Consider the following 27,148-nt stretch of genomic DNA (forward strand, 5'->3'; position numbering starts at 1 on the left):
CTTTGGGACGCCCCGCCCCCGTGTGCGGAAGTGACGTCTGGCACCACGCGGGGCCTGCTGGGAGTTGTGGTCCGGGGGCGTCCCGGCGCGCCCGGTCCCGTGAGGGACTCGGAGGGGGGAGCCCGGACAGGGCGGGGCGGCCGCGAGCAAACAGCGGAGCCGGGGCTGGAAAAATAGAGCCTTTATTTCTCGGTGCTGCCGGGAGCGTGGGAGAGGCGGGGCGGAGCTACACGAACTACAGCCGCAGAGGGGCGGCAGCAGCTGTGACCCCGGGCAAGCCGGAGACCCTACCGGAGATCCCTACGGATCCCCGCCGCTCCCGGCCCCGCGGGTCCCCCGGCGCTGCGCTGCCCCGCCACAGCCCCGGGCAGGCGGGGGACCCCGGGCGGGGCTGCCGGGCCCGGCCGGGCTGTAGAAAAGGCCCCGTGGGCGAAGAGTATAAAACCGTATCAAAATCCCTGCGAGTGTTCGGAGTGCGGCGCCCCGGGGGACTCCGGGGCCGGGCCTCACCCGGAGCGGAGCGCACGGTGAGGGTCCCGCCGGTGCCCGCGGGGTCAGTGGGAGCTGGTGGAGCCGGATCGCGGCTGCGGGCGGGTGCGAGGCCAAGCCCCGGCCGAGCAGCCGGGGAAGGAACGGGCGGAGCGAGGCGGCAGCCAGGGCGGCTGCGAGTCCGAGCCCCGGCGAGGGTCAGGGCCGGGGGTGTCCCCCCGCGGCGGGCGCGGCCCCTCGGCGCCCACCCAGGGGTGCAGGGCAGCGGCGTGGGCAGAGCGGCTGCGGACGGGGCAGCGCTTGGCCCGCGGGCTGGCGCTGGGGGAGCTGAGGGAGCTGGGGGGCACCGGCGGCGAGGAGGGCACCGGGGCAGCGGGCGGCGAGGGCCGGAGAGGCGGCGGGACGGTGGCAGGCAGACGGCAGGGACAGACCGGGGGCTGCGGGGCGCCCAGGTGACCCTTGAGCAGCTCCATCATGCTCTGCAGCTCCTGGCTGAGGTGTGAAACCTCCTGGTTGAGGTGGTTGATCTGGAAAAGGACAGACAGCAGTGAGCACCGGCCGGTGTCCCCGGGGCTTTCGGGGACATGCACCCACCTCTGGTCCCCACCACACCTCCTGGTTGAGCCTGCTGATATTCTGCTTTATTTCCTCTGCCTCCATCACCAGAGCTGGGCCGCCTGTGTCAGTCCCTGCTGGGGAGGACACAGACAGCAGTCAAAGGCCCTGCCAAGCCTCCGGGCCCCAGGGCCAGTGCTCTGGCCTTGCCCTGCAGCTGCTGGCAGTACCTGAGGTGGGGGAGTCCCTTGCCGCACTTGGCGGCGGGTCCATGTTGAAGCAGAAGGTTTGTGACTCCGAAGTCCCTCTGTTGTCTTCAATCCCATCCACGACTCTACAGCAGGAGGGGGTGAAGGTTGCCCCGTGTCACCCCGTCACCTCTCTGCCACCGTCTGAGCAGCCCCCAGGGCCTCTCGCAGCCTGGCTGGCACAAACCCACAGCAACGGGATGAGCCATCCCAGCCTTACCTGGGACTGAGGTCGGGCGGGCCAGAAGTGTGCAGGGAGGGGATGAGGAGCTTGGCCGGCCTCCTGCCCACGCCGCCGTCACGCTCCGGGGGCCGGGTGTCCCGCCGGCACTGCGGAGAGGGGCTGCGGCCGCGGCTGCCGCGGGCTGGGGGGTGGCAGTTGTGCCGCAGGGCTGAGACCTGGCACAGCTCATCACCCAGGAGGCTGCTCAGGGAGCCGCGGCGCACTGAGCTGCTCAGCGCGGGCAGCAGCAGCTTGCGGCGGGAGGTGCTGGCAGGGGACTGCTGGAAAACCTCGTCGGGCTCCTCCTCATCCTCCACAATGGAGGGAAGGGGCTTCTCCGGGGCAGCACCGCTCTCCGGACGAGGCTGCAGGCGGGCAGGAGGTCAGGACTGGTCCCAGCCACAGCCGTCCCTGCCCCGTCCTCCCCCATCGCCTCGGCAAGGGACGAACCTGTGGCGCCTGCGACAGCCTCGGGGACCGGGAGTAGCGGCAGAGCCCCTACGGGGAGAGCAGACGGTACTGGCTCAGCAGCAGGAGGGAGCCCCTGCACAGCTCCACGGGGACCAGTCATGGGCCCGCAGCCCCCTCCCCAGCCTCTCTGCCCCCCTGGACAACCAAGCCTTCCCCAGCCCCACACATCAGTACCAGCCCCCACAAGCCCTCACCCACTCTCCTTCCTCTGCTGCTGCCATGTCAATAATGAGCTCCCCAACCTCAGCCTGAGCGTCCTGAGCCAGAACTGAGGCTGCACCCCAAATCCCAGCCCCGGCTCAGCCATCAGAGCACCAGCTCTGTCTGGACCATGCAGCCAGCTGGGGAGGGTGATGCAGGTGCAGAACCTGGTGCACACTCCTGGCATTTTCCACTCTTGGTTTGTTTACACCCCTCCTGTGTTAGGGACATGGTGGGTCTTGGTAGGGCTGTTTGGGACCTAGAGGCTGACCTCCCACACCACCTCCATCAGGCTTGGGGGGAAATTGGGTACCAGGGAGGTGCTCCAGAGGAGGTCCAAGCCTCTCTCAGCAGAACCAGGGGAGGAAAAGTGCAGTAGAGCCATTTCTGCAGCAGAATATCCCCCTGGATGCTGGAACCATCAACATGACCAAACCCATAGCCCCCAGCTGTGTGCTGCATTCCAGGGGACTCTGCCTTGGCTGTCTGCCCTGCAGTACACCCCCAGTTCTCTCCAACTCTGTTTCCAAGATTTCCATCTACTTCAGCCTCCAGCATTGCAAATGCTCTTTCTGCCAATTCCCCCAGCTGCACAGAACCAGGACAGAACATACCTGCATGCCAGGGTGGCAGAGCTGCAGCCCCTACCCCAGCCTTGGAGCCTGGGGACTGCGAGCAGGGAACACCCAGACTCCCCTTCCATGGCCATGCACAGCCCAGCCCCAGGGCCATGAGGACAGGAAGGGGCCTGAGAAGGAGGACACGCACCCACCTCCATCTCGCTGCCCTCCCGCAGGTTGAAGGTCAGGTCCTGGTGGATGTCAGCTGTGAATTTGCTGGCGTACTCAGGATAGAGCTGGAGCACTTCACAGAGCCCCCGCAGCCCGATGTGCTGAAGGTCGCAGTAGGTCAGTGCCTTCACATCCGCATTGGTCTTGATCACCTGGTCCGTGCTGCACAGGTCGGCTCCAATCAAATCCCCTTTGCCTGCAGGAGGGGACCAAGGCTGGGCTAGTGACACGAGCCCTAAGCCCCTCACTCTGCTGGGCAGCAGGAAGGGCTGGGACAGAGCCCACGCCACCTGCCCTCACCCAGGATGGCCAGGACCACGTCGTCCTTCAGCACCTCGAGGGAGCCGGAGCAGACGAAGTAGTTGGCCTGCAAGGCATCGCCCTGGCGCAGCAAATACTCCCCCGGGGCACAGAATGAGGTCTTGATGTGGAGCGAGAGGGAGCGGAGGCAGCCCCGGCTGGCCGTCTCGAAGATGGGCAGCTGCAGGATGTCCTTGTTGAGGTGCATGGCCACGTCCGCACGCAGCTCGTCGGGGAAGTCGTGCAGCAGCTGGGGAGAGAGGAGCCGGGGCTGTGGGCACGAGGTGCAGGGAGCAGCGAGCAGCTTTCCTGCAGCCCGGCAGCCCCAGGGGGCAGGTTCCCCTCTGGAATGGGGAATCTCACTGCTGAGCTGCCCTGGTGTTTCAGCAGTGCTCAGCAGAGGCGGGCCCTGTGGTAATCAGCTGCTTCTGCTCCATATGCCTGTCCTGCTGGCAGGAATTTGCCCCAGACCTCAGACCGGTCCCTCCAGCACCACTCTGAGCTGGTCCTGCCAGCCCCATTGCTCCCGCACTGCATGCAGGTCTGGAGGGGGCTGGCCGAGCCACCACCACCACCTCCTACCTCGTTAGCATCAATGCCGTTGTTCACCGACCAGGTGGTCTGGAAGTACTCCAGCATCCTCTGCTTGAGCTGCTGGGGCAGGTGATGGACACGGATGAAGTCCTTGAGGTCCTTCATGCGCGTGTGGTAGAGTGAGCGGCGCGAGTACATGCGCTGGATGATGGCCGTGACATTGCCAAAGACAACGGCGTGCATCAGCGCTGGGGGCAGGAGGGTTGTGTCAGGCCCACGAGGGGCAGCTGGGGGCACAGCACGGGGGGACAGCTCCCCAAATCCCAGCCCAGGGCTGTGTCACAGGGCATACATGCCCATCACCTCCTCCAGCACCCTGCCTGGATCACAATGCTCTGGCAGCCCGAGGGGAGTGCCCTGCCCAGCCCCACTGCTCGCCTCACCCCCAATGAGCATGGTGCAGATAGAGAAGATCTTCTCGGTGTCGGTGTTGGCGCAGACGTTGCCGAAGCCCACGCTGGTCAGGCTGCTGAGGGTGAAGTAGAGGGAGGCGATGTAGGCGCTGCGGATGGAGGGGCCCCCCACCGAATTGTTGATGTAGGGAGCCTCCAGCCTCTTGCCCAGCTCATGCAGCCAGCCTGCCAAGCACAGCCCGGGGTTAGCACTTGCAGGAGCCAGCTGTGAGGGTTGCACCGCTGGCACTGCTGCCCCGCAGCACAGGGGGGATCCCAGTGCCCCGAGCAGCCTCCACCCCACACTCACCGATGTCCCAGGTGCGGGGGTCGTTGCTCTCCAGCTCCTTGCGGCCGATGACGTACCAGATGCAGGCCATCCAATGTGCCAGCAGTGCAAACATGGACATGAGCAGCGTGAGCACCATGGCGCTGTACTGCGAGTACCGGTCCAGCTTCTGCAGCAGCCGCAGCAGCCGCAGCAGCCGCACCGTCTTCAGCAGGTGAACCAGCGAGGTCTGGGGGGCAGGCAGGAGGGTGAACCCAGGACCCCACCAAGGGGACAAGAAGAGACCCCAACACCACCCTTTGCCACCCCCATGGCTGCCAGGAGGGTCATGGGTTACAGGGCAAGCCAGAGGCAGCTCGTCCCCAGTCAGCCTTGCACCCCTGTGCCCAACACCCAGCAGGCAGCCAGAGTCGTGGCTTGTCAGGGCACCAAATATCCCCAGCTGTGGGCGTTGGAGAGAGGCAGGGAGGTGAGCAGTGGCTTTGCTGTCAAAGGCTGCGTTTGTGCCAGCAGCACTCACCACGGTCACATTGAAGATGTAGAGCAGATCGAAGGGCAGAGCAGCGATCAGATCCACAAAGAACCAGGTGGCCACGTAATGGAGGCAGATGGAGCGAGGGTCGTACACAACCTGGCCCGACTGGCTGACGTATGTAGTCCGGAAGTTCAGGATGATATCTACCCCAGGAGAGCAGGACCAGCCCTCACCACCCCTTCTGTGGCTGGCAGAGCTGAGCCAGCATCCACAGCCAACACTGGTTGCACTTCTGGTGTGCCCAGGATCAACAGCAGGGGCACAGCAATCCCAACTCCCCTCTCCATCACCCCTCACCCCTGCCCCACTACATCCTCTGTCCTGGATCCGTGCTCAGCCCTGCACACACACCTACCCAGGATGAAGAGCATCTCCACGGCGATGTCGCTGACAATGGTGCTGCGGGCAGCGGAGAGACTGTCCTCTGTGCCCGTGAAGCAGACGTTGTAGGGGACAGTGATAGCCACGTAGAAGGTGGCCAGCAGGATCAACCAGTCCCAGAGTGCCTTGAAGATGCTGTAGTGGAGCAGGATGAAGCGGGACTTCTGCACCGAGGCCACCTTGTACTCGGGGATGGACGGCTTGTCATCAAACACGTTCTGCAGGAGCAAATGTGGGGTGGTATGGGGATGGTGCAGGGGTTATCCCACACCTGGGGTGAAGGGGTGAAGGCCAGCACAGCCACCCCTTCTCCAGATTGCTGCCAACCAGCTGGTACCCCCCGATGCCAGGGTGATGACACCCTTTTCCTGCCCTGCGGTCACCCTCAGAGAAGAGCACAGAATGCCCGATTACAGCACATCAATTAACTCAATGTCATTGCTATTAACAGTAATCCCCTGGCAATGCCAACTGCTGTCTGGAGCCATCTCAGGTGCCAATTCACATGCTGGGGCAGAGGAGGGGAGAGTGAGGGCAGAGTCAGGGCCATCCCATCCAAATCTTCAAAATTCAAGGCTCGTGCCCTGATATCTTTTGCCTGCTGATCAGCTCTGGGACCCAGCAGCTCTCAGATGCTCTCTCTGGCCCCACAATTGCAGGTGGTGCCCTGTACTAGGTACAGCAGCCATGCAAAGGGGCTGGCACAGGACTGACTCTGGTCCCTGCCCCATCTGGCAGCTCCACAGCTCTGGCACCCTGGTAACAGCACTCCCCAGAGCCAGCGTGGCTGTGCTCAGAGCCAGCACTGGGGTTTCCTGACAGTGAGTGCATGAGGAGAGACACAGCTCTGCCAGAGCTGCCAAGTCTGCTGTCTCAACAGCAAGCTCTGGGCACCCACTGAGTTCTCCTGCTGCCAACCAAACATAAGTGCAGCCTGGCTACAGTGTGGCTGCCAGAGCTGGTTGGCATTTTGGTACTTGGCAGGCCAGGGCAGGATGTGCATGGGAACAGCATCCCAATGAGGCTGGGCTCTGCTGGGGGCTGCTCTCAGGAGAGCTGTGGCACTGCCAATTCACCATAGCCTCAGGATGGGCAAAACTAAGGGTCCCCCAGGTCCTTACACGGTTGATTTTCATCTCGCCACGGTCCCTCCGGACAAACTGGCTGCTGAGCTGGTGCAACATGGTCCGGCCCTGCTTCCTTGCAGCCCTCAGGTGTGAGTTCCCAGGCTTCTTGCTCTTCTGCTTCTCACTCCTCTGCTTCTCTGCAGTGGACAATGCATGCTGAGTTAGTGAGAGTGCTGTGCCATGGGTGAATGTGTTCCCCACCAGGGAACCCCTTTGCCACGCACCCACTGCACACACTGCTCCCTGAATCCCATCCCCATTCTACAGCCATGGCTCACCCTCCTTCTTGTCACCAAGGCAGCTCCTGCCTCGGCTCTCTGTGATGTCCTTGAAGGAGAAGAGGAAGAGCACCACCTCCCCCTTTTCATTCTTGATGGGCATGATGTCCAGCAGGCACCAAAAGGCAGCTCCTGGATGGAAGAGAGAGTTGGTGAGGGCAGGGCAGCTCCCCCACTGCTCAGCAGCTTCCCCCAGGGCCATGAGGCCATGACGGGGCCAAATCCTGGCTGGAGCTGTGGCCAGGGCCCCAGCCCCACGTGCCACTCACCACCCTTCTTGTAGAAGCAGACCTCAGTCTGGTACTCCTGCCTGCTGTCCAGTGCCTTCTGGATGCTCTGCAGGATGGGCTCGCTGGTCTCAGCCCCGCAGAGGAAGCGGCAGCTGCAGTTCTTCTGCATGACCTCGGTGCGGGCAAAGCCGGTGAGGTCGCAGAAGCCATCAGAGCAGTAGACGATGGGGAAGCCACAGCGGCCCTGCGCGTTTGCCAGGATGAAGTTGCTGTCTGAAAGGAGACACAGCTGCCCCCGAGGCCTTGGGGCACCTCAGAGGGCACAAACAGCAGCCCAGCCCTGCTGGACCCCCACGTGTCACTCTGGGAAGTGGAGCCAGATCTCCATCTGGCTGCTGGCTGCCCCTAGCTGCTCTCAGAACTTGCTCATCCCCTGTCCTGCTGCCCCCAAGGCCGCAGCCCAAGCAGGACCCCAGCCCCATGTCCTGGAAGGGGAAGGAGCCCGGATCCCTCTCCTGGCCCCCATCACCCACGCGAGGCAGCTCACGCCTCCCCCTCGCCATCTGCCGCTCCAGCTCTGCCGGGGCTCAGGGAGCTTAGTGGGAGCAGCAGCTCTCGGCTGGCACATCCAGCCCAGAGGTGCCCAGCTGTGGTGCTGAGATCCCCAGAGGTGTGGGGTGCTGGGGCACCAGCTGAGAGGGTGGGAAAAAAGCCATGAGCCCGCAGGAAGTCAAGGGTCAGTGCCCAGCTGCCATGAGCCAGAGATGAACTACAGCATCCTCGGCCTCTCAGCAGCACGGAGCCTCCCCAGCATCACCCAGTCCTGGTGGCAGGAGGTGGCACCAGCCACGGTAAAGTCCTCACAAGCCCCGTGCCCTGCCCAATCACAGAATAGCTGTTCTATGTTCTGTTCAGCCCCACAGCCCCAGTGGGACAGACGGGCTCATGTTAGCAGGGTGCCAAGGAAGCAGGTGTGCAGCTGGCATGGACTGTGGTGGAACGCAGCGTGGGCAGATTAGGGTATTCCCAGCCCCAAAATGGTCTCCCCAAATGGTGGGGGGTACCTGGCACAGGACCCTTGCACCACACAGCCAGGATCAGGCAGATGTGCTCTGCCCCCTCTCACGGAAGAAAGGAGCCCACAGTGGTGCCAGCACCCGCACACCACGGGCAGAGTGGTGCCCGGGCAAGGCAAATGCAGCAAGAGGCAGCGGGAGGGAAGGGAGGCAACCACAGGCAGCCCTGGCTGATGGGGGTGCCGTGGGGCCACCACAGCACAGCTCAGCCCAGGATTAGCTCGGAGAAGCAAAAATAGCCTGAAGCTGTGACTAAGGCCAGATTTTGGCTCTGGGAAGCCGGGATTATGGTGATATCCAGGATGTGTTATTAGAACAGAAAACAAGGGTTTGCATTTGGGAGTGGCTCACTGAGCTGGAGGATGTGGCCCTGGCAGGCTTGGCAGACCCCAGCCATGGTGGCCAGTGTGCCTGGCTGGGTGCCCCGGGGCCCAGAGCAGCGGCTGCCCGGGAGAGGCAGGGTTAACTCCCCCCGGGGTATCACTGCGCTAAACCCCTCTCCATGGCAGATAAAGCCGATAAGAGGCACATCAAACCCGCAAAGCCCCACACTGTTTAAAAGTGCCCGGGGGCGGTTGGACAGCTTTGGGCAGGGGACTGCCAGGGCACTGGAGACAAAGCCAGGCTCTCCGGGGTAATTTCCCAAGGCTTTGGTAGTGGTGTTGCAGGCAGCTTCCCCGGGGACTCTTCCCTTGGAGAGCTTGATCCGGGAGCTCTGCCTCTCCGGAGGGACAGTGGGATCACCACCATGAGGCACATGTGGCTCTGCCCGGTCACCTCCAGGCACAGCTCATTCAGAGTTGGGGAAGAGAGATTTCTCATACATTGGAGCCCCAAGGGTAATATCCCAAATTTCAGCTTCCCTGGGCAAATGATCCCCTGGGGCTGCCCGCTGTCACTCCAGGCCAGGAGCCAGGTCAGCATGGCAGCGAACACATACTGCAGAGTGCTCCAAGTGCCTCGATAGTGCCCTGGGAGGCTGCAGGCTCCCAGTGCCTGGCTGTTCATGCCAGTCGCTCCCAGCAAGGGAGGAGATGCTTGGCCATGCAGGCAGCTGGCCCGAGAGACACCTGCTCCAGGTGTTTCTGAGAGGGAGCTGAGGTCAGTCGTGAGCACAGCCCGTCCTCGGGTGGCTTCATGGTGCCAGCAGTGCTGGAGCTGGCATGTGGCACCCGGGCATCGCCCATCCCGGCTTCAATCCATGCCAGCCTCGGCACATGGGCACGGAGAGGAACTCAGCGTCCGGGGACACGGGCACCACTCGGGCACGGGACGGGACAGCGCGGGGGCCTGGGGATCCCGGGTCAGCCCGGGCGCGTTGAGAGCGGCCGTGCCCTCTCCGGATCTCCCTCGCTTCTCCCGGGGCCCCGCGCCCCTCCCGCAGACACCGGGATCTGTCCCTGGTGCTGAGCGCGGCGGCGGCGACACCGAGCGGCACCGGCAGCGGGAGCGGGGAGAGCACGGCGGGGGCGGCCTGGGACACGGACACGGGGAGTCCCGGAGCACCGAGCCCAGACACGGGACGGTCCCCGTACAGCGCGGGGGTGGCCTCACCGGCCCGAGGCGCCGGGTCGGCGGGGCCGGACCGAGCCCTGTCCCGTTCGCCATCTCCTGCGGGGCACCGGCTTCCCCCACCCGGTTTCCCCCCACGCCGCCGCCACGGTCCCTCCCCGGTCCCGTCCCAGCCCTACGTGTGCCATCGAAGCGGGTGGCGATGGTGTCCAGGAAGGTGTTCTGCGGCGCCAGCAGCCCCTTCATCACCGGCATCGTCCCGCCAGACCGGGCGGCCGCCGCGGGGCTGCGGCGGCGGGGCTGCCTCCGCCGCCCCCGGCCCCTCCGCAGCGCCGCGGGCTGATCCCGGCCCGCCCGGGGCTCCCGCCCCGCCCCCGCCCCGCCCCGGCACCGGGAGGGGCCTCGGCACCGTCGGGCACGGTCCCCCGCCCGCGGCTAGGGCGGTTTGGCCGGGGGGGCTCTGGACCCGCTCGGCACTGGAGCCGCCGTACCGGGAGGCACCGGGAGCCGCTCGGCCACGGGAGCCGCTCACCCCCGGCCCCCCCGGGCCCACGGGGGCTGCGGAAGGAGCAGGACGCGGGCACCTCGGTTAACCTCTGTCCTGGTACTGCAGCCAGGCAGCTGCTCCCGCGCACGCCCCGGTGCAGGCGCCGCGGATGAACCCGGTCCAAGCGCGGCGGAGGAAGGCGCTGGCTCCGGCAGCTGCCCCGGCGCCCGCCCAGCCCCTCCCCAGAGAGACAACAGAGCCGGGTGACATCAGGCTACCATTTATTGTAAAAGGCCGCGGTGCCCGCGGTGCCCTGAGCAGGCTGGGCCAGGGCCAGGGCTGGGAGGAGGTATCTAAAAGTGCTATTTACACGGAGCTCCGGCTGTGTGTCCCCGGAGTCCATCCCGCCGGGGATCCCCTCTCTGTCCCGCTGCCCCCATCCCGGTCAGTAAAAGCTCCTTGCGGCTCCCGGGGCCTGGCTCGTGCTCAGGTCCTTCCCTGAGTGTCCCTGGCACTCCCTGGGGCCGTCGGGGCTGGTGTCAGCACCCCGCGGCACCGCTGCTGTCGGCTGGGCGACCGTGCCCGCAGGGCAGCCCAGCGCGTCGGGGCAGGAGGCGCCCGGGTGCTGCCCTCGCTTGCCCATTGTGAGGATGCCCGCGGCGTGGTTGCCGGAGCCATGGAGCAGGCGGTAGAGCCGGCTCTGGAAGGCCAGGGGGACGCTCTTCCTCTTGCCCAGCGTGAGGATGCCAGCGGCGTGGTTGCCCATGCCGTGCAGGAGGTCGTAGACACGGCAGGAGCAGGTCTTCTGGCGGCAGCAGTGGGGCAGGGTCTGCCGGGCGGCAGCCAGGGAGCAGAACAGGAGCAGGAGCAGGAGGCAGGCAGCTCGCCGGGGCTGCCAGAGCAACGGGCAGCGTTAGAGCAGGGCAGGGACAGGGCAGGGACAGGCAGGGACAGGGCAGGGACAGGCATGGTATCCCCCCTGCTTTGCTCACGGGTGTTTCAACTCCCCCCTGCCCTGGTTGTTGCCGCAGGAGCCCAGCCCCACACCCAAGGTGCACCCGGAGCCTCACCCTTCGATGCACGGGGGCACGGCCAGCACCCTCACCTCTGTCCCAACCAGCAGCCAGATGTGGGTGTCCTCGCGGCACCCCTGCCCTGCTCCAGCACACAGCAGGTGTGTGCCCTCCTCTCGCTGTGCAGTGCCACAGGACAAGCAGTGAAAGCACCCATGCTGCAGGTCATTGCATGCCCAGGTCCCTCCCAAGCAGTCCCCTCATCGGCTGCTGGCTACAGTCAGGGAGTCCCAAGGATTTGCTGCACACTTGGAGCTTCCCAAGAAACCGGCCAGGCCCTCCCAGCCCTACATTCCAACCTCCCACCCATCGCTGTTCTCTTGTCCTCAGGGCCTGCAGTACCCCAGCCCCACCTTGGTGTTGGGCACCTCCATCCTTCCTGGGGTCTTCAGGTGGCCGAGCGGCTCTGGGGCATGTCCCATCAGGCAGGCGACAGCGCAGCCCCTGCACTGCCACCGCCACTTTATAGCGCCCGGCACAATAGTGCTGCCAAAAATACCACTGGGGCAGAGGGAGCAGCCGGTCTCTGGGAGACGTGGGAGCGCTGTGGCCGGTAGCCCGGAGACCATCCAGGCCTTTCCCCTCATTTGCAGCTCCCCATTGTGAGGGGACTCACTGGATGGGGTGCCTGGCACTAATGAGGCCATAATTGCCCGTGGGCCCCGCTGCTGGGCTGGCACAAAGGGGCTGAAGGTCAGCGCTGGCCGGCTCCGGCTCCGGCCGCTGCTCAGAGCCCCATTAGGCTAATTAACATCCCAAACAAAGGGGTGCCATCTGCTGTACAGCTCCCTGACGTGGGGAACTGTCACCCTGCACCTGGCTGGTGCCAGGGAGGGATAGTGCCACCAGGGTCCTGTACCCAGTGCCACCCTCCATCCCCTTTGGTGACGCCGTCCCATCCTGGTCCTGTGCCTGGAACAGAGGGAGCTGCAGGGCACCAGGGAGGGTCTTGCACTCTTTATAACACCACAGCCCCAGCCAGACCCCAGACCACCTCCAGCCTTTGCTTGTGCTGAACTCCCTTGACCCAGGGATGAACCCAAACATTTCCCTGATGCCAGAAGCCACATCTGCTCTTCAGGAACACCCTGGCCCCACATCTGCAGCACCAGAGAGCCACCAACCCCCTCTGTATAGTGGGAACTCCAGGAATGCTATGGAGGTAACAGACCAGCCAGGATCCTTCCTGCCAGCCAGGCTTTCCCCAGGGCTGGTGAAGGCCAAACCTGCAGCCCTGGGGAGGGTGAGCAGGACCCCAGACCTGGGGCTGCTTTTCCAAGTGCCATCTGGCACAGCAGGCTGGGGGTGCATGCACATGGGCACTGGGGTACCAGCACCCCCAGTGGTTCCTCGGCAGAGTGCCGGCTCCAGAAGCAGCTGGAGGGGATGGATGAGTCCTCTGGGAGCTTGGCAGGGCAAGAGGGAGCAGGGACATCTCTCCCCAACCTCTCCACTGAATTCTGGTGCAAGCCTCTCAACATGGCATGGCACAGGCACCCACACACATTCCCCAGGCAGGCTGGGGCTCCCTGCTCCCAGCCCCTGCCCCCAGGGGTGCTCAGTCCGGGCGCCGGGCCCCAGACCGGGGTCAGCAGGACGCCGTGTCGCCACCTCCGTCCGTCTCAGGGATGGGCTCCAGCGGGGCCTGCAGCCGAGAGGGCTCCGGCGAGGCCGATCCGTTCCTGCCAATGCCGCAGGACTGTCCCGCATTGTGGATCTGCCACAGGTTGTCCAGCGCCTCCGCCTTGGCGTGCTTGAGGAGGTCAGCCTGGCCCTGCGGGGAGGAGACGTCAGGGGGTGTTAGGGTGGAGGCAGGAGGGTGAAGGGCAGGGCAGGGCAGGGCAGGGCAGGGCAGGGCAGGGCAGGGGTGTCCGCGCAGCCCTTGCCCCTCACCTTGAGCACAGTGATGTTCCAGGCAAAGCTCTCCAGCGCCTTCTGCAGCTTGCGGCCGCGCAGCCCTTCCTTGGTCTCGATGCGGTGCAGCTCCTTGTGGAAATCCATCCCTGCGTTGATGGGAGAGGTGCTCAGTGGGTGCAGGGACGCTGGCACAGGGACAGCCACCACCCATGACCAACAGGGACCAAGCCAGAGGGATGCCCTTTGCCCACCATCAGGTTGCAGGCTGGGTGGGCTCCCCACTGCCCCAGCAGCCTCGAGAATCCTCCATGCCTGCAATGATGGGCCAGTGGAACCCCCAACATCCCAGCTGCAGCTTGTGGCCATTCTGGACCCTGGAGACCACGAGGTTTGGGAGGGCAGTGAAGACCCCTGGCAGAGGCACAACTCTTGCACTCCATGGCTCATCTGGAGGGAGTCAGAGCAGAGCCAGCAGACCCCCCATCGGCGGGAGGGCCCCGTCACTGTGCCCCACGTGACACCCCCTGAGTGGGTGCTATATTTACCCCTCCTGACGCAGCACCGGCTCTGGGCCCACGCGAGGGCTCCCACGCAGCTCGCTCGCCCTCGCGGTGCCAATCAGCACCGCCCACAGCCTGCAGCTCCCTGGACCCCCAGCTCCTGCCAGCCGGGTACCGGCTGTGCTGGCACCACAGGGGCTTGTCTACAGCTCGGCCAGGGTGAAAGCAAGGACAGGCAGCACCAGGGCATGGGGGTGGGGGCTGCAGCCACCAAATTGCTGCCTACCCCCACCCCGAGGGGCTGCACACCCCAGAATCCCTCTGCCCTGCAGCACTCCAGCGCAGCAGCCAGAGCAGTACAGGAGGTCACAGCACCAATCTGTGCTCTGCAGCTTGTGCCCCACTGCTCCCTCCCCCAGCCCTGGCAGCAGTGGCAGAGCTGAGCCAAGAGCTTGGGGAGATTTCCGTCTGCCGCGTGGGCAGGGAACAAACACGGCTGCTGGCAGCAAGGCTGGCATGGCGGGGACAGCAGAGCAGGGTCCTCTCCTTCTTCCCCAGCCCCTCCAGCTCCTGACACTCTCCCAGCCCCATGGGGAGCCCACGGAAGGCCCTGGAGCTGGTAGGGCTATCCCTGTGGGTCCCAGCCAACAACACACAGCCATCGGTGCCAGGAATGGGGCCAGAGGTCCCAGACAGCTGCCAGAGAGGGGGCACCCGTGAGGAGGACCAGGGCAGGCGGCAGCAGCACCTGCCTGTGTGGGTTCTGCCATGTGTTTGGGAAGTCTTAACACTCAGTTGCCATTTCTGCCGTCAGCCTCAGCCTGTTATTTCTGGCACTAATTATGTTCTGGTTTTTGACAGCTAATGACTCTTCCCTGCTTCCTCATCAGCCTCCCCCACTCTGCTTGCTCCCTACCACACAGCTCTGCAGCCCACCCGCCCTCACCCTGCCCCAGTGCAGGAAGCCCTGAGCCCCAGCACCCCAGGACACACCTGGGTCCACAGCCAGAGCTACAGAGGAGCTGGGGCTGACCTCCAGGACCCACCTGCCTGCTGTGCCTGGATGAGCTTCCCGTACACCGCGTCGGCAGACTCGATCAGCGTCCGGCTAGTCTGGATCATCTAGGGAGAGGGGCAGCATGAGGAGCTGGGCAGCCCTGGCCCTGTGCCCCCTGGCCAAGTGGATGGGGAGACAGGGCTCATCAGGGGCTGCCCCCTACACCAGCACGGTGCCCGGGGTCTGGCCCTTCCCACCTCACCACACACGGGCGGGTATGGTGTGACCAGCACCTGGCCAATGGCCAGGTTCCCTTCAACACAAAAGAAGGAAGCAGCTCTGCCTGTGGCTATAATGGGATTTCTCCCACCTGGTGGGACCAGGGTAAGGAACAGGCAGTGCAGGCACAGGGTAAGGACTGCACTGTCTGAGGGTCAGATTGATCTAGGCAAGCCTTGGCAGGACTCCTCCCCGGGCACCCCTCATGCAGCCCCCTGCCCACTCACCTTCCCCCGCCCCAGGATGGGTACAGTGAGTTCAGGCTTCCCCATCCTTGGACCTTCTGATTCACCCCACACAACCTGCCCGGGTTCATCCTACAAAACCTACTGAGGTTCATCCCACAAAAACTGCCCAGGTTCATCCCATAAAACATGCACCACCACTGGGTGCTGGTCCCAGTGCCACCCATCCCAGGGAGCCTTCCCAAGGAGCCCAGCCCTGGCAGGACGGCCCTTACCGTCTCGTAGGCAGTGAGGACCTTGCGCAGCAGGTCGGGGATGGGGCCCTGGGCCTCCATGGGGGGGTACTGCTCTGCCAGGTTGAGGGTGACGCTGGGCGTGCTGTCGCTGTGCAGCAGCCACGTGGACACCGTCAGGATGCACTGCTTCATATTGGCAGCGGGTGTCAGCCCACACAGCTCCTTGAAGGAGACCAAGGCATTCTGCAGAGACCAATGTCCAGTGTCAGGAGCTCAGCTGGGAGGATCCCCAGGAGCCCCCAACACAGGGACCCCCTGTTTCCCTCAGCTCTCTGTCCCAGGCAAGGCTCCTTGCTCACATCCCCCAGGAAAAGGGAGCAGCCAGGCTCCCCACCACTCTCAGTCCAGCCCCATCGTCCCCTGCAGGAACCAGGTGCCCCAGTGCCTCTGCGGGGTCCGTACCTGTACATTCTCCCGCAGGTCAGTGGCCTCCCGCAGCGGCTGCGTGGCCGTCCGGAAGACTTCATCGATGGCTTTGATGCCAGTGGCCTTGGTGGAAGTGTACTCCCGCACCCGGCGGCCCCGGCGCCCTGCCAGCCCCCGGCGGTGCCCCTTGCCCCCACCACGACGGTCAGTGATGGCCACATGCACAAAGAGGGTGGCGTGGGGCAGGGGCTCCCCGGCCAGCGACTGGAGGGGGACGTGGCGGTATCCGGGCTGCAGGCACTCGAAGGGGATGGTGTACTGGGCAATGAACTCGTCCCCGATGTAGTCATCGTCCAGCACAACGAAGCGCAGGACAGCCAGCTCCGGCAGGTTGATCTGGAACTCCAGGCTCTCGTCGAAGATGGGGTTGTCCCCGCTCTGCAGGGCGGTCTTGGTGCGGTGCTCAGCACAGTCGGCTGGGATGCCATGGATTTCAGCACAGACATAGGGCTCCACAACCTCCCCCTTGGCCCCTGAGCCCTTGGGCTTGGGCAGGTTCTGCCCGCTGATGACCTTGAGGTGTAGGAGCTGGGCAGGCACCCCAGGCAGGGAGTCCTTGGCATTGGCACTGAAATAGGAGACCTCCTCCCGCATGATGGCCGGGCGGAGGACGTAGCCACAGGCCCCGTTCTGCCGGAACCAGCCCGCATTCAGGTCCATCATGAGCCCTGGTGTCTGGTAGTTCATAGCCACCATCTGGCAGCCGCATTTCCAGAAATCCTGGGGGTTCATGTTGCTGGCGTCGATGCGCATGGGGCTGGGGTAGATGCGGGAGAGGAACCGCTTGTTGTAGCTGACCAGCTCAGCCGGGCACTCATTGGCGAAGCGTCCCGCCTCCACCTCGCTGAAGGAGCACATCTCCCAGTAGCGTTGCCCACGCCTGGAGCTCTCAAAGTCCTGGAAGGGCACTGCCTGGCAGAGGCTCACCAGCTCTGAGAGCTCACGGCTGAGGCGCACCCGCCGCAGGCCGCCTCCCTCCGGCGCCTCCCGGTCCTCCTGGCCCAGCCGCCGCGCCAGCTCCCAGCCTTCCTCCTCGTCCGACACCTCCCCCTCGCTGTCCTCGCAGGTGGGCGGCAGCTTCTTGCCCTTGATGAGGATGCGGCCCTTGAGCTCCTCTGGGGAGGGCAGGTAGGATGCCACGGGGTTGGGGGGCTCCAGGTACAGCTTCTCCCCCAGCGTCTTGCGCAGGCACTGGGCAGCGAGTCGCTGCTGGGCGGCCGAGCAGCGCACCACCAGGCAGAGGATGAGGGGGTAGGCAGAGGCAGTGAAGGCGTGCTGGTCAATCAGCCCCACCACGGCACGGAAGGGCACGCAGGAGGCAGCTGAGGGGCTGGTGTAGACCACGGGCTCACCCTCAGGGCCATCCCACAGCACCAGCTCGATGCTGCGGCAGCCCAGGCCCAGGGCACTGATGTAGCCGGTGATGTCTGAGCGGCCCCAGAAGTTGTCCTCCAGCAGGCAGGCGCTGTGGGCAGAGCTGATGTAGTAGTGGGAGAGGGGCTGTGCCATGTCCTGGCAGACCTTGCGGTGCTGCGGGTCAAAGATGGAGCAGTCGGCAGAGAGCAGGTAACGCGTGAAGCCGTCGATGGCCAGGTAGCCCTTCTCCCTCCCCTCCTTGGAGGGCTCATACTTGCTGACGATCTCCAAGCACTTCTCCTCTGTCACCCCCTCCATGCCCTGCTCCACCTCCAGGAACATCAGCAGGTCCTTCACACCCAGGTATTCCTTGTTGCTGGAGAACTGGACCAGCAGGAAAAAGATCTCAGGGCGGGTGCAGAGCTCGCAGTATGCCTCCACAAAGAGGTCACAGGCCACCTCTGTGCCAGGGCGCTCGCTGGCCTTCTGCAGCTCCTTGAACTTCAGTTCGATGGTGGAGGTCTTCATGCCAGGGTTGAGTGCCTTGATCAGCTGCACAGCCCGGGACACAGGGATGCGGCCAGACTTCTCCAGGTCAGCAAGGTCGAAGACGGAGGAGATCCAAGACGTCCGCAGGCTGGGGTGGCCAGTCCCGGGCGCCTCGGGGCTGTGCTTTCCATAGGACACCAGATAGCGCAGCCCCATCACCCAGGCACTCACCACATCTGCTGAGCTGGCCACCAGGTCCAGGGACTCGTAGTTGTCTCCATAGATGATGGAGAAGGCGCACTCGTCCGGGAACTGGTCAGAGAGGCCATTGCTGCGCAGGACGGGCGTTTTCTTGCCCACACGCACCTCTTTGACGGATTTGATCTCAATCTTGGCCTTGTCCGAGTCCTTCTTGGAGGGCTCCCAGCGCACAGAGCGCATGTCAGAGTCCAGCACGAAGAAGCGGCTGTACATGCGGGAGTTGGAGCGCACCTTCTTCAGCTCACAGCCCTCCAGCATGAGGGAGATGCAGGCAGCTGTGCTGTTGATCTTGCGGTCATTGGGCATGGAGCTGAAGGACACCGTCTTCTTCTTGTGTGGCGCCCGCTGCCGAGAGCCATCCTGCCAGGGCGGGAAAGGGGCAGAGCCATCAGGGAGCAGCCAGGCAGCACACGCCCCACCAGGTCCTGGCATCCTCCTGCCCCACGGTCCCCCCGCCCCAGCCCAAAGCAGGGTGTAGCACTGCCCCAGGTCGCCCCAGCTAAGCCCAGTCCACACCAGTCCGCCCCTCTCCTGGGGGCTGGGAGCCAGCTCCAGCCCTGGCTTCCCTCACAGCTCACTGCCTGGCTTATTTTAACTCTGCTTTCCTTCCTTCCTTCCTGCTCCTGGCCCTGAGCTGGATCCTTCCCCACTGCTCGCTCACCCTCACAGGCACAGCCATGCGCCAGCAGCCCAGCACAGCCCCTGTCTCCTTGGCCTGGGGATGCCAGAGGAAAACAGACACCCGGCATGTGGTGCATGAGCAGAGCTGCTCCTAGGGAGCCCAAGACAGACCCCCCACTCTTCTGCAAGGATTGGGGCAGGACAGTGCCAGTGCCACATGCTGGGGACAACCAGGGCCACGGCTCTGTCCCACAGAGCGCAGGGTCACGAGGGCATGGGCTGCTTGCTGCCAGCACCTCATGCCCACACTCTGTCCTGCCTCACTACAGGGAGGGGGGACTCAGCTGCCACAGGGCTGGCAGGGGCAGGGGATAAGGGGGAACAGCAGGGCCAGGACTGTATTATGGGATGGATTTCATTAAGCAGCACAGTAGGAGGAGATTTAATCCACTTCTTCAAGATTATGGTGAGTCACCTCTAATCTGGTGGTGTCTCTGTCAGAGGCAGGTCCTGCTCAGCTGCCCAGGTTGGAGGTGAGGGGTTGCTCCCCTCCAGTGCCCACAGAGCTTCCACGGCTCCTGCACAGGGCAAGCACATCCCGTGCCTGATCCTGGAGGGTCGGGATATGCCCCACGGGATCAGGCAGCCACAGCCAAGGGTGTTCAGGATAGATCGTACAGATGGATGTACAGTTTCCCCAGGGAATGGGGAATCCTTCAGGGATGCCCGGGACACAATGGCCCAGAGAAGGAGGAACCAGCACCAGCCCTCAGCCCCTTGTGAGAGCCAGGCATATCCTACTATCCTGGAGCTCGGATGTGGTGGCTGTTTGCATCCTCTCGCTGCCAGATTGCTCCATGGAGCTGGCCGAGCTCCACCGATGCCTCGGTGCCAGCCATCCCGGGTCGGCAGGCGCTCAGCGGCAGGTCCCGCCATCGGCCAGCCCTGCGGGGAAGGACCCGCCGCCGGATGCTTCCTGCATGCTGCAATCTGAGCGCCCCACTGGCGGGCAGCCCCGGCGCCCACCTCGCCGCGGGGCAATGGGCAGCGAGGGCCGCACCCCTGCCCCGGCAGGACCCCTGCCCCGGCAGGACCCCCGCCTCTCCGCGGACCCGCTCCCCGCCCGGCGCACCCACCGCGGGCGGCTCCGCACCGGGCCCCACAGCCGAAAACAGGAAATCCATCCGGAAAGGAAACACGGGCGGGGGGCCTGCGTGCACCCAGAGCCAGGGACCTGCTTCCAGCTGTGCCTGCTGCAGGCAGCCAGATGTGCCCCACCGGCACCAACCCCGCCGGTCCCCCGACCATCCCGGCTCAGGGCGAAAGCCCGAACGCCCTCCCTGCAGACCCCCACCCTTCCAGGCTTAGATAGGGGAGGAGATGCCCACTACAGCATTTTGGGGTGCAGATGTGTGGCACAGACCCAAGAGCGACCTACAGCACACAGGTTCTGCTTCTCCCTCTGCACAGGCAAGCAGCGAGCAGAGGATGTGAGGAGTCTCCCGCCTGCCCTGTGCTCCTCAGTGCGGCCTGGGGACCGGCAGGGAGCAGCCTCTGCTCCCTGGCAGCCCCTTCACAGGCTGTTCCAGGTGATCTTCAACCCGGGGGACAGCCCACGAAGTGCTGGGGGAGTGCAAGCAGGTGACAAGCAAGGCAGCAGTGGAGCAGGGAGGACACCCATGGCCATGAGAGCATGGAACACCCTCAGACATAGGTCAGAGCTCCGGCTGGAGCAGGGATCCTGCTCATTGTGCCACCGAGCTGGCAGGGCGTGGGCAGGGCTCCACAGAGCAAAGCACAGACCACGATGTCGACCACGATGCCAGTGATGAGCGTGGGCTCGCGAGGAGGGCACGTTCCAGCCCAGCTGCCTGCCCTGCCCAGCTCTGCCGCATGTGTTAAGCACCTCTTCAGCCAATTATCTCCTGCATTAGTGCCCTGGTGAGTGCTGATGCCCTAATCTCAGCCTCCACGTGACAGCCACCGTTCCCAGCCGTGTAACCCGCTCTCAAAGCACAGGAGAAGGGCCCATCAGTTGTCCCTCCCTTCCCTTTATCCCCCAGCCTGGCCGTGATGTGACTCATCTGCAGCTGAATTCCCCAGGTCTCCCCACTACCCCTATCCCAGGCTGGGCAGCGTGGGCGGGAGTGCAGGCAGGCAGCAGCCCCGGAGCTGAGGCAGTGGGAGACCAGGCACAGTCAGGGCTTTTCTACCGTCGTTTGTTCCCTGCCAAGAAGAGAGCGACTGACACATCCACTCCCCGCGGCACCAGCTGCCACTCCCCGGCGAGGGGCCATGGAGTCAGATCCCAGCAGAGGCACCACAAAGCTCCTGGGGCTGGCACATGATGGGAAGGGGGCTCAGGGGACAGAACTGCAAAATTCTACCTAAGGAACACCTCCTGAAGCAGGGAAGAGCAGATCCAATACCCCAAAGTCCCTGTCCAGCATCCTCCCAACCCATGGGACCACCAGCTCCTTCTGCCTTCAGCCTGGGAAGAAGGAAGGGAGCAGGTCCTCTAGCCAGGGCATAGGGACACTGCAGGGGACAGCTCTGGACCCTGCTGCCCCAGGCTCCCCTCTCTCCACACAGCCAGTGAGTCGCACTTTCAGATTCACTCCTCCAGCCTTTTCTGGAAATCCCAAAAAATAACAGAGCTGGCAGCTCTTTCTGCGTGTGCCTCCACTGCCGCTTAGGCCCTGGATGGGCTCGGAGATGCACAGGGGATCAGCACAAGCTGGGGACACTGTCTGGGTCTGACCTCCCGCCGGGCCAGCGCCCTCCCCCACCAGCGCTGGCCCTGGGCCACTCGACCTTCACGTGAGGCCAAATCCCACGGTGACGCAGGTGGTGACAGGGATGTGCCCGGGTGCCATGAGAGGTTCACCATCCCCAGCCTGCAGTGCCCACGGATGGTGCCTGGGCAAGGAAGGATGCTAGTCTGCCCCGGGAGGAGCAGGAGACCCTGGCAAGGTCCCCAAGGAAACCGGGCACAGACGGCGCACCGGCACCAGCCTCTGGTTGCACGGGAGCACCAGCAGGTCCCGGTGCTGTCACCGCGTGGGCACGGCCCGGCCGCCCCCGCAACAGTTTGCAGCGAGAGCCCCGGCGGGTGCAGACTCAGGATCCTGACACGGCTGTCCAGAAAACTGGGGATGGAAAAGCGGGGCTGGGGCACCACGGAAACAGCCCCCTCACGGGGTATTAATAGCACCGGAGCAATCCCAGCTTAAAATAGGCTGCCGAGAGCAGGGAGGCGAGTCCCGGGCGGACGTGACCTATTGTGTCAGCGAGTAGCGCTGGCATCAGCACAATCAGGGGGGTTCATTTAGGAAAGCACACGTGTGATCTGCTGCCCGCCCAGGTGGGAGACCCCCGAGACCCTCCATGGACCCTCGCCCCCCCCCACGGCCAGGCAACACCAACACCAGGTGTTGGGAGCAGATTGCAGGCTGGTCAGGCCAGGCCCAAGGCTCAGCGCTTGTCAGGAGAGAGCATGGGAGAGCAGAGGCTGCTCGAGGGGCAGGAGTGGTCGTCTTCTCACGGGAACCCCGGGGTTTCCTGAGCAGCACCGGCTGATGCTGCAGCGTGGCCACGGCACTTGACAGAGCGACCCGCGGACACTCCACAGAGCCGGGCCGGGCTTTGTGCCCTTGGGGACCCCGGGTCCGGGCAGGGCGCGGGGACGCCGTGTCAGTCCCGGTGTGACCAGCACGGCGGGCAGGTGGCGACCCTCGGTCGCCCGGGGATGCGGCGGCTCTGCAGCTCCTCGGAGCCGCTCCACGGGCACAGGGGGAGAGAGGAGCGGCGGACAGAGCCGGTGCGGGGGGACGCGGGGCTCGGCGGGGGGACACGGCTCGGCATCCCAGCGCTGCGCAGGTGCCGGGCCCGGGGCGCGGGGGGGCAGGGCCGGTGCGTTGCCGGTGCGGGGCTCTCACCTTCATGATGCTGGCCCGGGGCGCGGCGGGCGCGGGGCTCCGCTCCGCCGAGTCCTCGCGGCTGCTGCTGCCTGAGCCCGAGCCGGGGCTGCCGCCGCCGCCGCCGCGGGGCCCGTTGGGCAGCGGCGCGGCGGGGCGGGGCGAGCCCGGCGGCGGGGCGCCCCGGGGCCCCTCCGCCATCCCCCGCGGCCTCAGGGCAGCGGCCGCCGCGGGGCCCCGGGGCGCCCGGAGCCTGCGCCCGCCGCCGCCGCCGCTGCGGGCTCAGTGGCGGAGCGGGCGGGAGGCGGCGCGGCCGGGAGGAGGGGACGGGCCGGGCCAGGGGCGGGGACGCGGCGGGGATGGGGACGGGGATGGAGCGGCCCCCTCGCCCCGAGCTGCAGCGGCGGGGGGCACGGACAAGCACCGGGTACAGGCACCTTCCGCCGCCGGGGCATCCCCGGCCTCCGCCGAGCACCGCAGCGCCCGGGCCCGGCCGGCTGCCCCATCCCGGTGGGACCCCGGCAGAGCCCGGACCCTGCAGCCGGGCACGCAAACCCAGCCTGGCACCCTTCAGCCGGGCACTCGCACCCTCTAGCCTTGGCACCAGCAGCACAAACGAGCCTGCAGCCAAAACAAGCTGCACCCTGCAGCCGGGCAGTCAAATCGACCTTGCAGCCTGGCATCCAAACCCAGCCGGGCACTCAGCAGCCTGCCCTGCCCAGCGGGTTCCACCCCAGCAGCGTCCCCTCCCTCCGGGGTGGTACCCAGGCATGGCAGGGCCAGCAGAGCCGCCCAGTGCAGCCCCGGCCCCGCACGGCTCTGCCGGGCAGGGGGCTCAAGACTTTTGTTGCAGGATGCTCCCAGCCCAAGGCAAAGCTTCTCTGTGCCCTGGAGCAGGAATTTTGCTCCAGTTTTTTTCCAGCAGGGATGGGCGCGCAGGCCTCAGCCAGGTTCATCCCTGGAGGGGGTCTTGGCTGTGCCGGGGGATGCTTTGCTTTGTGTGAGCCTTGTTCAAGACATCATCAAGACATCACCCCACCATCACCCACGGCCTGGCTGCCCCCCAGCAGCAGCTGCGGCACAGCAGGTGCCCCACACGCCCTCACCAGCCCTTCAAGTAACCCTTAATGAGCAGGGGGGAGATGACCAAGCCCTCCCGATGGTACACATGAGCCTCAAAGGCACAAAGAGCCTGGTGCCCCCAGAGTGCAGCAGCCGCTCAGCTGGTTAAATATTCATGGCTGCCTCTTCCCCAGGACCCCCAAGAACAGCAGCAACTCCTCAGCCCCCAGAGCAGTCAGATTGCTTGAGCAATCTCTTTAATAAGGATTAAAAATAATAGTCTAAAAAAAATCAATCCCAGAATGCGGCCCTTTATTCATTTTTTAAAGATAATCCTCCTTTATTTTGCATTTGGTTTTAAAAACATTTAAAAGCATACCTCACTGGAGCTTATTCTTAAACCAGTGGACATGCACTGAAGCCCGGCTGGGGCTGCTCTGTGGCACCTGCCACCACCAGCCACCTGAGCTCTGCCTGCAGTGTCCCTGCCAGGGGACAAAATGCCACAGGGCCCTGGTGCTCAGTGCTGAGCCACGGCTCTTCTGCTCCTCTTGCTCCCTCAGAGGAGCCCTCTGCCTCAGCCATGGGCTGTGGTGAACGTGTCCCTTGGGAAGGGCACAGGCATCCGCTCCACTGTGGCTGCAGGTGCTGCCAAGGCACTGAGTGAGTGGGCCCTGCACTGCAGGATCTCACTGCCCTTTGATGCTCCCAAGCTCTTGCTCCATCCCCACGGCAGCACTGAGTGGTGCCCACCAGTGCCCGCTGCCACCACAGGTCAAACTCAGTGTCTCCATTTGCTCCACTCAGCCAAAATGAGCACCCCCCCACACCCTCCCACCCCAGGGCTATGGCCCCTCCTCAGAGGGTGCCTGCCAAGCAAACCCCAGGGTGGAAGGGCTGCAGGATCCCCAGGTTGCCCTAGGAGATGACTGATCCCTGGATGAGCCGCAGCAGCCGCTCCTCACGCAGGACCCTGGGCATGGGCACAGAGGAGCCCAGAGCTTCCCGCAGCCGGGTGAAGGTCCCAGCTCTCACCAGGTGCAGGCGCAGGGGCCCAATGCTGCCCTTGAAGCGGAAGGATTTATAGATGGGGAAGTCCTCCTGGAGACACTGGTCCAGCTGCAAAGAGAGGGCAGGTGCCTGTGCTGGTCCCACGCTGCCGTACCGGTGTCCTTCAGCCACCCCACACAGCCCCGTGTCCTGCTCACCTTGTAGCGCTGCCCCTCTGACAGGTCCCGCAGGCCCTGCAGCTCCATAAACACCTCGTAGTGGGGGGCACAGGGCCCCGAAGAGTCACCTGGAACAGTGTCCTGAGTATGTTAGAGCTGCCCACAGCCCCCAGCCCTCTGGGCACAGGAGGGCTGCAGAGCCTCACGCAGTGCCAGCTGCACTTTTGGACTGCTCAGTGAACTCACCCAGCAGGCTGCTCTCCACACAGACATAGTCAATCAGGCGAGCACCTGGCCACATCCTCAGGGTGCGGCACAGGCTGTGGCAGAACTGCTCCTCAGGGATGCTCTCACCTCGCACGCTCAGCGTCTGGCTCTCCCTGCAGTGCAGGGACACAGGGTGGGTCACTGTCACCCTCTGTTAAGACCCTGCCCTGTAGATGGGCCCAGCTCGCTGAGGTGAGGGACAGGGCTTGGTGTGTCCTCACCTGTGCACAGGTTCCACCACAGGACACTGCTTGTGGAAGCCGGTGACCTTCAGCACCTCCCCAGTACGGCACCTGCATGGGCAGGGGGAGTGTGAGGGGAGATGGGTGCATGGGGCTGGGGCAGGCAGCCCCCCAGGACTACACAGCAGGGAGGAGGCACCTGTACTCTCCTGGCTGAGCTGTCACAACCAGCCCATACTCGCGGCCCTCCCAGAGCTCATCCAGCAGCACCATCCGTGGCTCCTTGTTGGACAGGCAGGGCAGGAACTCACAGAAAGCCCAGTCAGGGCACAGTAGGAATTGAGGCTCTGGCTCCACTGGCCACAGGTTTATACCAAGCAGAGCTGGGCAGAGGCAGCAGGTGCCAGTGTGAGCTCCCCAGACCTTGCCCACAGAAGCCTCACCCCTCTCCAAGGGGCAGAATTTTGCTGGTGCCAGGACTGAGCTGTTCTCAGGTTGCAGGAAGGGAATGCAGCACAGAGATGCACCAGCATCTGCCGGGCCAGGGAGATCTGTGCTGCCACATGGCAGCACTTCCCTGTGGGCACCCAGGGCAGGCCATGGGGACATGCCAGCGTGGGGGACACTCACCTCCTGCTGCCTGGTAGAAGGGGCAGTAGAAGGGCAGCCCCTGGCAGTCAGCCTGGCGGAGGGAGTCACAGTAGAGCCTCTCCACACCATGTGCCGTCCTCACCACCACCACCTCCAGCTGTGGCCACAGACGCAGCACGATGCCCTCGAAGCCGCGGGTGCACTCGGCACGGAGCTCGGCTGCCCGGGCAGCATCGGGGCTCAGCAGTGCCTGCAGCTGGCCCCGCACCTCCTCAGGCAGCCCGGGCTGGGGGCTCAGCCTGCCCAGCGCCAGCTCCTGGGCCAGCTGGGGCCACTCAGCGTGCAGGGCCACCAGCGCGTCCTGCAGCTCGGCTGCCAGCCCGGCCTCCAGCACATGCAGCGCCCGCTGCCGCAGCGCAAAGAGCAGCTGCACACGCAGCGCAGCGGCCCGGCAGGGCAGGGTGCCCGCTGCGGCCGGGGTGCAGTACAGGGTGGGCAGCGGCCACCCCGCCGGGGCGCGGGGACAGCCGGGGCTCCAGTGCAGCAGGGCCGTGCCCCGGCGGGCCAGTGCCCGTGGAAAGGCGGCGCCGAGGGCATCCAGGTAGAGCAGGGAGCCCTGCGGGGAAGGGCAGATCAGGATCAGAGCCTGCGGGGATCCGCGCCCGCCCCGCCCGCCGCTCCCCGCACCTGCAGCCGGGGGTCGCTGTCCCAGCAGCCGGGGAGCAGAGCCCAGAGGCGCAGCGGGGGAACAGGATCCGCCGGCGCTTCGTCCCGACAGGGCTGCGCCAGGGGATGCCGCTCCCGGAACTCCTCCGAGCCTGCTGGGAGAGGCACAAGCTGAGAAGGGCAAGCACGGCACCGAGCCCTTCCCGCCCTCCGCCCGCAGCCCCGCGCTCACCGCCGGCCGTGCCGGTGCCCAGCAGGCGCCGCAGCCGCCGCTCCTGCCTCCGCCGCACGTCGCTGCCCAGAGCCTGCAGCCGCCGCCGGTACCGGCTCCCGGCGCGGCGGAGCGCGGAACGGACAAGGCGGTGCCGTAGTGCGGGCACGGCCACGGCCACAGCCACGGCCATGGCCACCACCGCCGCCACCGCCACCGCCGGCAGCATCGCGGAATGCGGACACTGCCCCAGGGCAGGGACCCGGCCCCGGACCCCCCTCGCCCACCCGGCTATTCCGCCTCCGGCAGAAATGACGGAGAATTATCGCGCCCGGCGCCGCCCCCCTCCCCGCTTTACTTTTATTTTCATTTTCGTCCTCACACAGCACACCCGGAGCCCCCCGCTCGGCGGGGAATTCAACCGCAATTGAACCCCGAATACCAGCGCCCTCTATCCCTCCATCAAGAGCAAGCTCCTCCTTCGCAAAAACAGGGCAATTGATCCGCTCTTGCTTTTGCCCGGAAAAGCGGCCCCGGCCCCAGCCCAGCCCCTGCTCCCCACGG

The 27,148-nt window shown here is 65.1% G+C and overlaps 4 protein-coding genes across 5 annotated transcripts; all 4 read right to left on the minus strand.

Annotated features, from left to right (window-relative positions):
• Positions 1-54: 54 nt before the first annotated feature.
• KCNH4 (potassium voltage-gated channel subfamily H member 4) lies at positions 55-10,023 on the minus strand. Its single transcript, XM_063403837.1, has 16 exons — positions 9,872-10,023; positions 7,144-7,377; positions 6,875-7,006; positions 6,591-6,733; positions 5,444-5,687; positions 5,074-5,231; positions 4,575-4,782; positions 4,256-4,450; positions 3,861-4,060; positions 3,279-3,528; positions 2,960-3,174; positions 1,966-2,013; positions 1,513-1,880; positions 1,275-1,378; positions 1,084-1,181; positions 55-1,016 (listed from the first exon to the last, which is right to left on the minus strand). The coding sequence occupies exons 1-16, from the start codon at positions 9,945-9,947 to the stop codon at positions 555-557; spliced, it is 3,135 nt and encodes a 1,044-aa protein (XP_063259907.1). The 5' UTR covers positions 9,948-10,023; the 3' UTR covers positions 55-554.
• Positions 10,024-10,455: 432 nt separating this feature from the next.
• On the minus strand, positions 10,456-12,314 carry HCRT (hypocretin neuropeptide precursor). Its single transcript, XM_063403870.1, has 2 exons — positions 11,606-12,314; positions 10,456-11,071 (listed from the first exon to the last, which is right to left on the minus strand). Exons 1-2 carry the CDS (start codon positions 11,897-11,899, stop codon positions 10,625-10,627), a joined length of 741 nt encoding a protein of 246 aa, XP_063259940.1. The 5' UTR covers positions 11,900-12,314; the 3' UTR covers positions 10,456-10,624.
• Positions 12,315-12,698: 384 nt separating this feature from the next.
• LOC134553772 (inactive phospholipase C-like protein 2) lies at positions 12,699-22,692 on the minus strand. Its single transcript, XM_063403839.1, has 6 exons — positions 22,458-22,692; positions 15,769-18,258; positions 15,346-15,549; positions 14,656-14,731; positions 13,146-13,255; positions 12,699-13,026 (listed from the first exon to the last, which is right to left on the minus strand). Exons 1-6 carry the CDS (start codon positions 22,635-22,637, stop codon positions 12,841-12,843), a joined length of 3,246 nt encoding a protein of 1,081 aa, XP_063259909.1. The 5' UTR covers positions 22,638-22,692; the 3' UTR covers positions 12,699-12,840.
• A 1,101-nt stretch (positions 22,693-23,793) lies between these two features.
• On the minus strand, positions 23,794-26,895 carry GHDC (GH3 domain containing). Of its 2 annotated transcripts, none has more exons than XM_063403860.1 (8): positions 26,606-26,895; positions 26,395-26,528; positions 25,747-26,323; positions 25,316-25,499; positions 25,156-25,227; positions 24,914-25,047; positions 24,707-24,795; positions 23,794-24,617 (listed from the first exon to the last, which is right to left on the minus strand). In XM_063403860.1, exons 1-8 carry the CDS (start codon positions 26,811-26,813, stop codon positions 24,417-24,419), a joined length of 1,599 nt encoding a protein of 532 aa, XP_063259930.1. In that variant the 5' UTR covers positions 26,814-26,895; the 3' UTR covers positions 23,794-24,416. The 2 variants fall into 2 exon arrangements, with proteins under 2 accessions (XP_063259930.1, XP_063259931.1); XM_063403861.1 differs by having other exon boundaries at positions 26,395-26,525; positions 26,606-26,893.
• Positions 26,896-27,148: the final 253 nt, after the last annotated feature.

This window comes from Prinia subflava, chromosome 8 (assembly GCF_021018805.1).
Source record: "Prinia subflava isolate CZ2003 ecotype Zambia chromosome 8, Cam_Psub_1.2, whole genome shotgun sequence".
Lineage (NCBI taxonomy): Eukaryota > Metazoa > Chordata > Aves > Passeriformes > Cisticolidae > Prinia > Prinia subflava.

Coding starts and splice junctions, on each gene's coding strand:
- KCNH4 (XM_063403837.1), bottom strand. CDS start 9,947: ATGCCGGTGATGAAGGGGCTGCTGGCGCCGCAGAACACCTTCCTGGAC. Junction 6,734..6,874: donor CCTTGGTGACAAGAAGGAGG/GTGAGCCATGGC, acceptor TGTCCACTGCAG/AGAAGCAGAGGAGTGAGAAG. Junction 4,451..4,574: donor CCCCCGCACCTGGGACATCG/GTGAGTGTGGGG, acceptor TGTGCTTGGCAG/GCTGGCTGCATGAGCTGGGC.
- HCRT (XM_063403870.1), bottom strand. CDS start 11,899: ATGGCCTCATTAGTGCCAGGCACCCCATCCAGTGAGTCCCCTCACAAT. Junction 11,072..11,605: donor TGGAGGTGCCCAACACCAAG/GTGGGGCTGGGG, acceptor TTGCTCTGGCAG/CCCCGGCGAGCTGCCTGCCT.
- LOC134553772 (XM_063403839.1), bottom strand. CDS start 22,637: ATGGCGGAGGGGCCCCGGGGCGCCCCGCCGCCGGGCTCGCCCCGCCCC. Junction 18,259..22,457: donor CCCGGGCCAGCATCATGAAG/GTGAGAGCCCCG, acceptor CCGCCCTGGCAG/GATGGCTCTCGGCAGCGGGC. Junction 14,732..15,345: donor TCCTCACTGCCTACGAGACG/GTAAGGGCCGTC, acceptor CCCTCTCCCTAG/ATGATCCAGACTAGCCGGAC.
- GHDC (XM_063403860.1), bottom strand. CDS start 26,813: ATGCTGCCGGCGGTGGCGGTGGCGGCGGTGGTGGCCATGGCCGTGGCT. Junction 26,324..26,394: donor ACAGCGACCCCCGGCTGCAG/GTGCGGGGAGCG, acceptor CCTTCCCCGCAG/GGCTCCCTGCTCTACCTGGA. Junction 25,228..25,315: donor GCTCAGCCAGGAGAGTACAG/GTGCCTCCTCCC, acceptor CTGCCCATGCAG/GTGCCGTACTGGGGAGGTGC.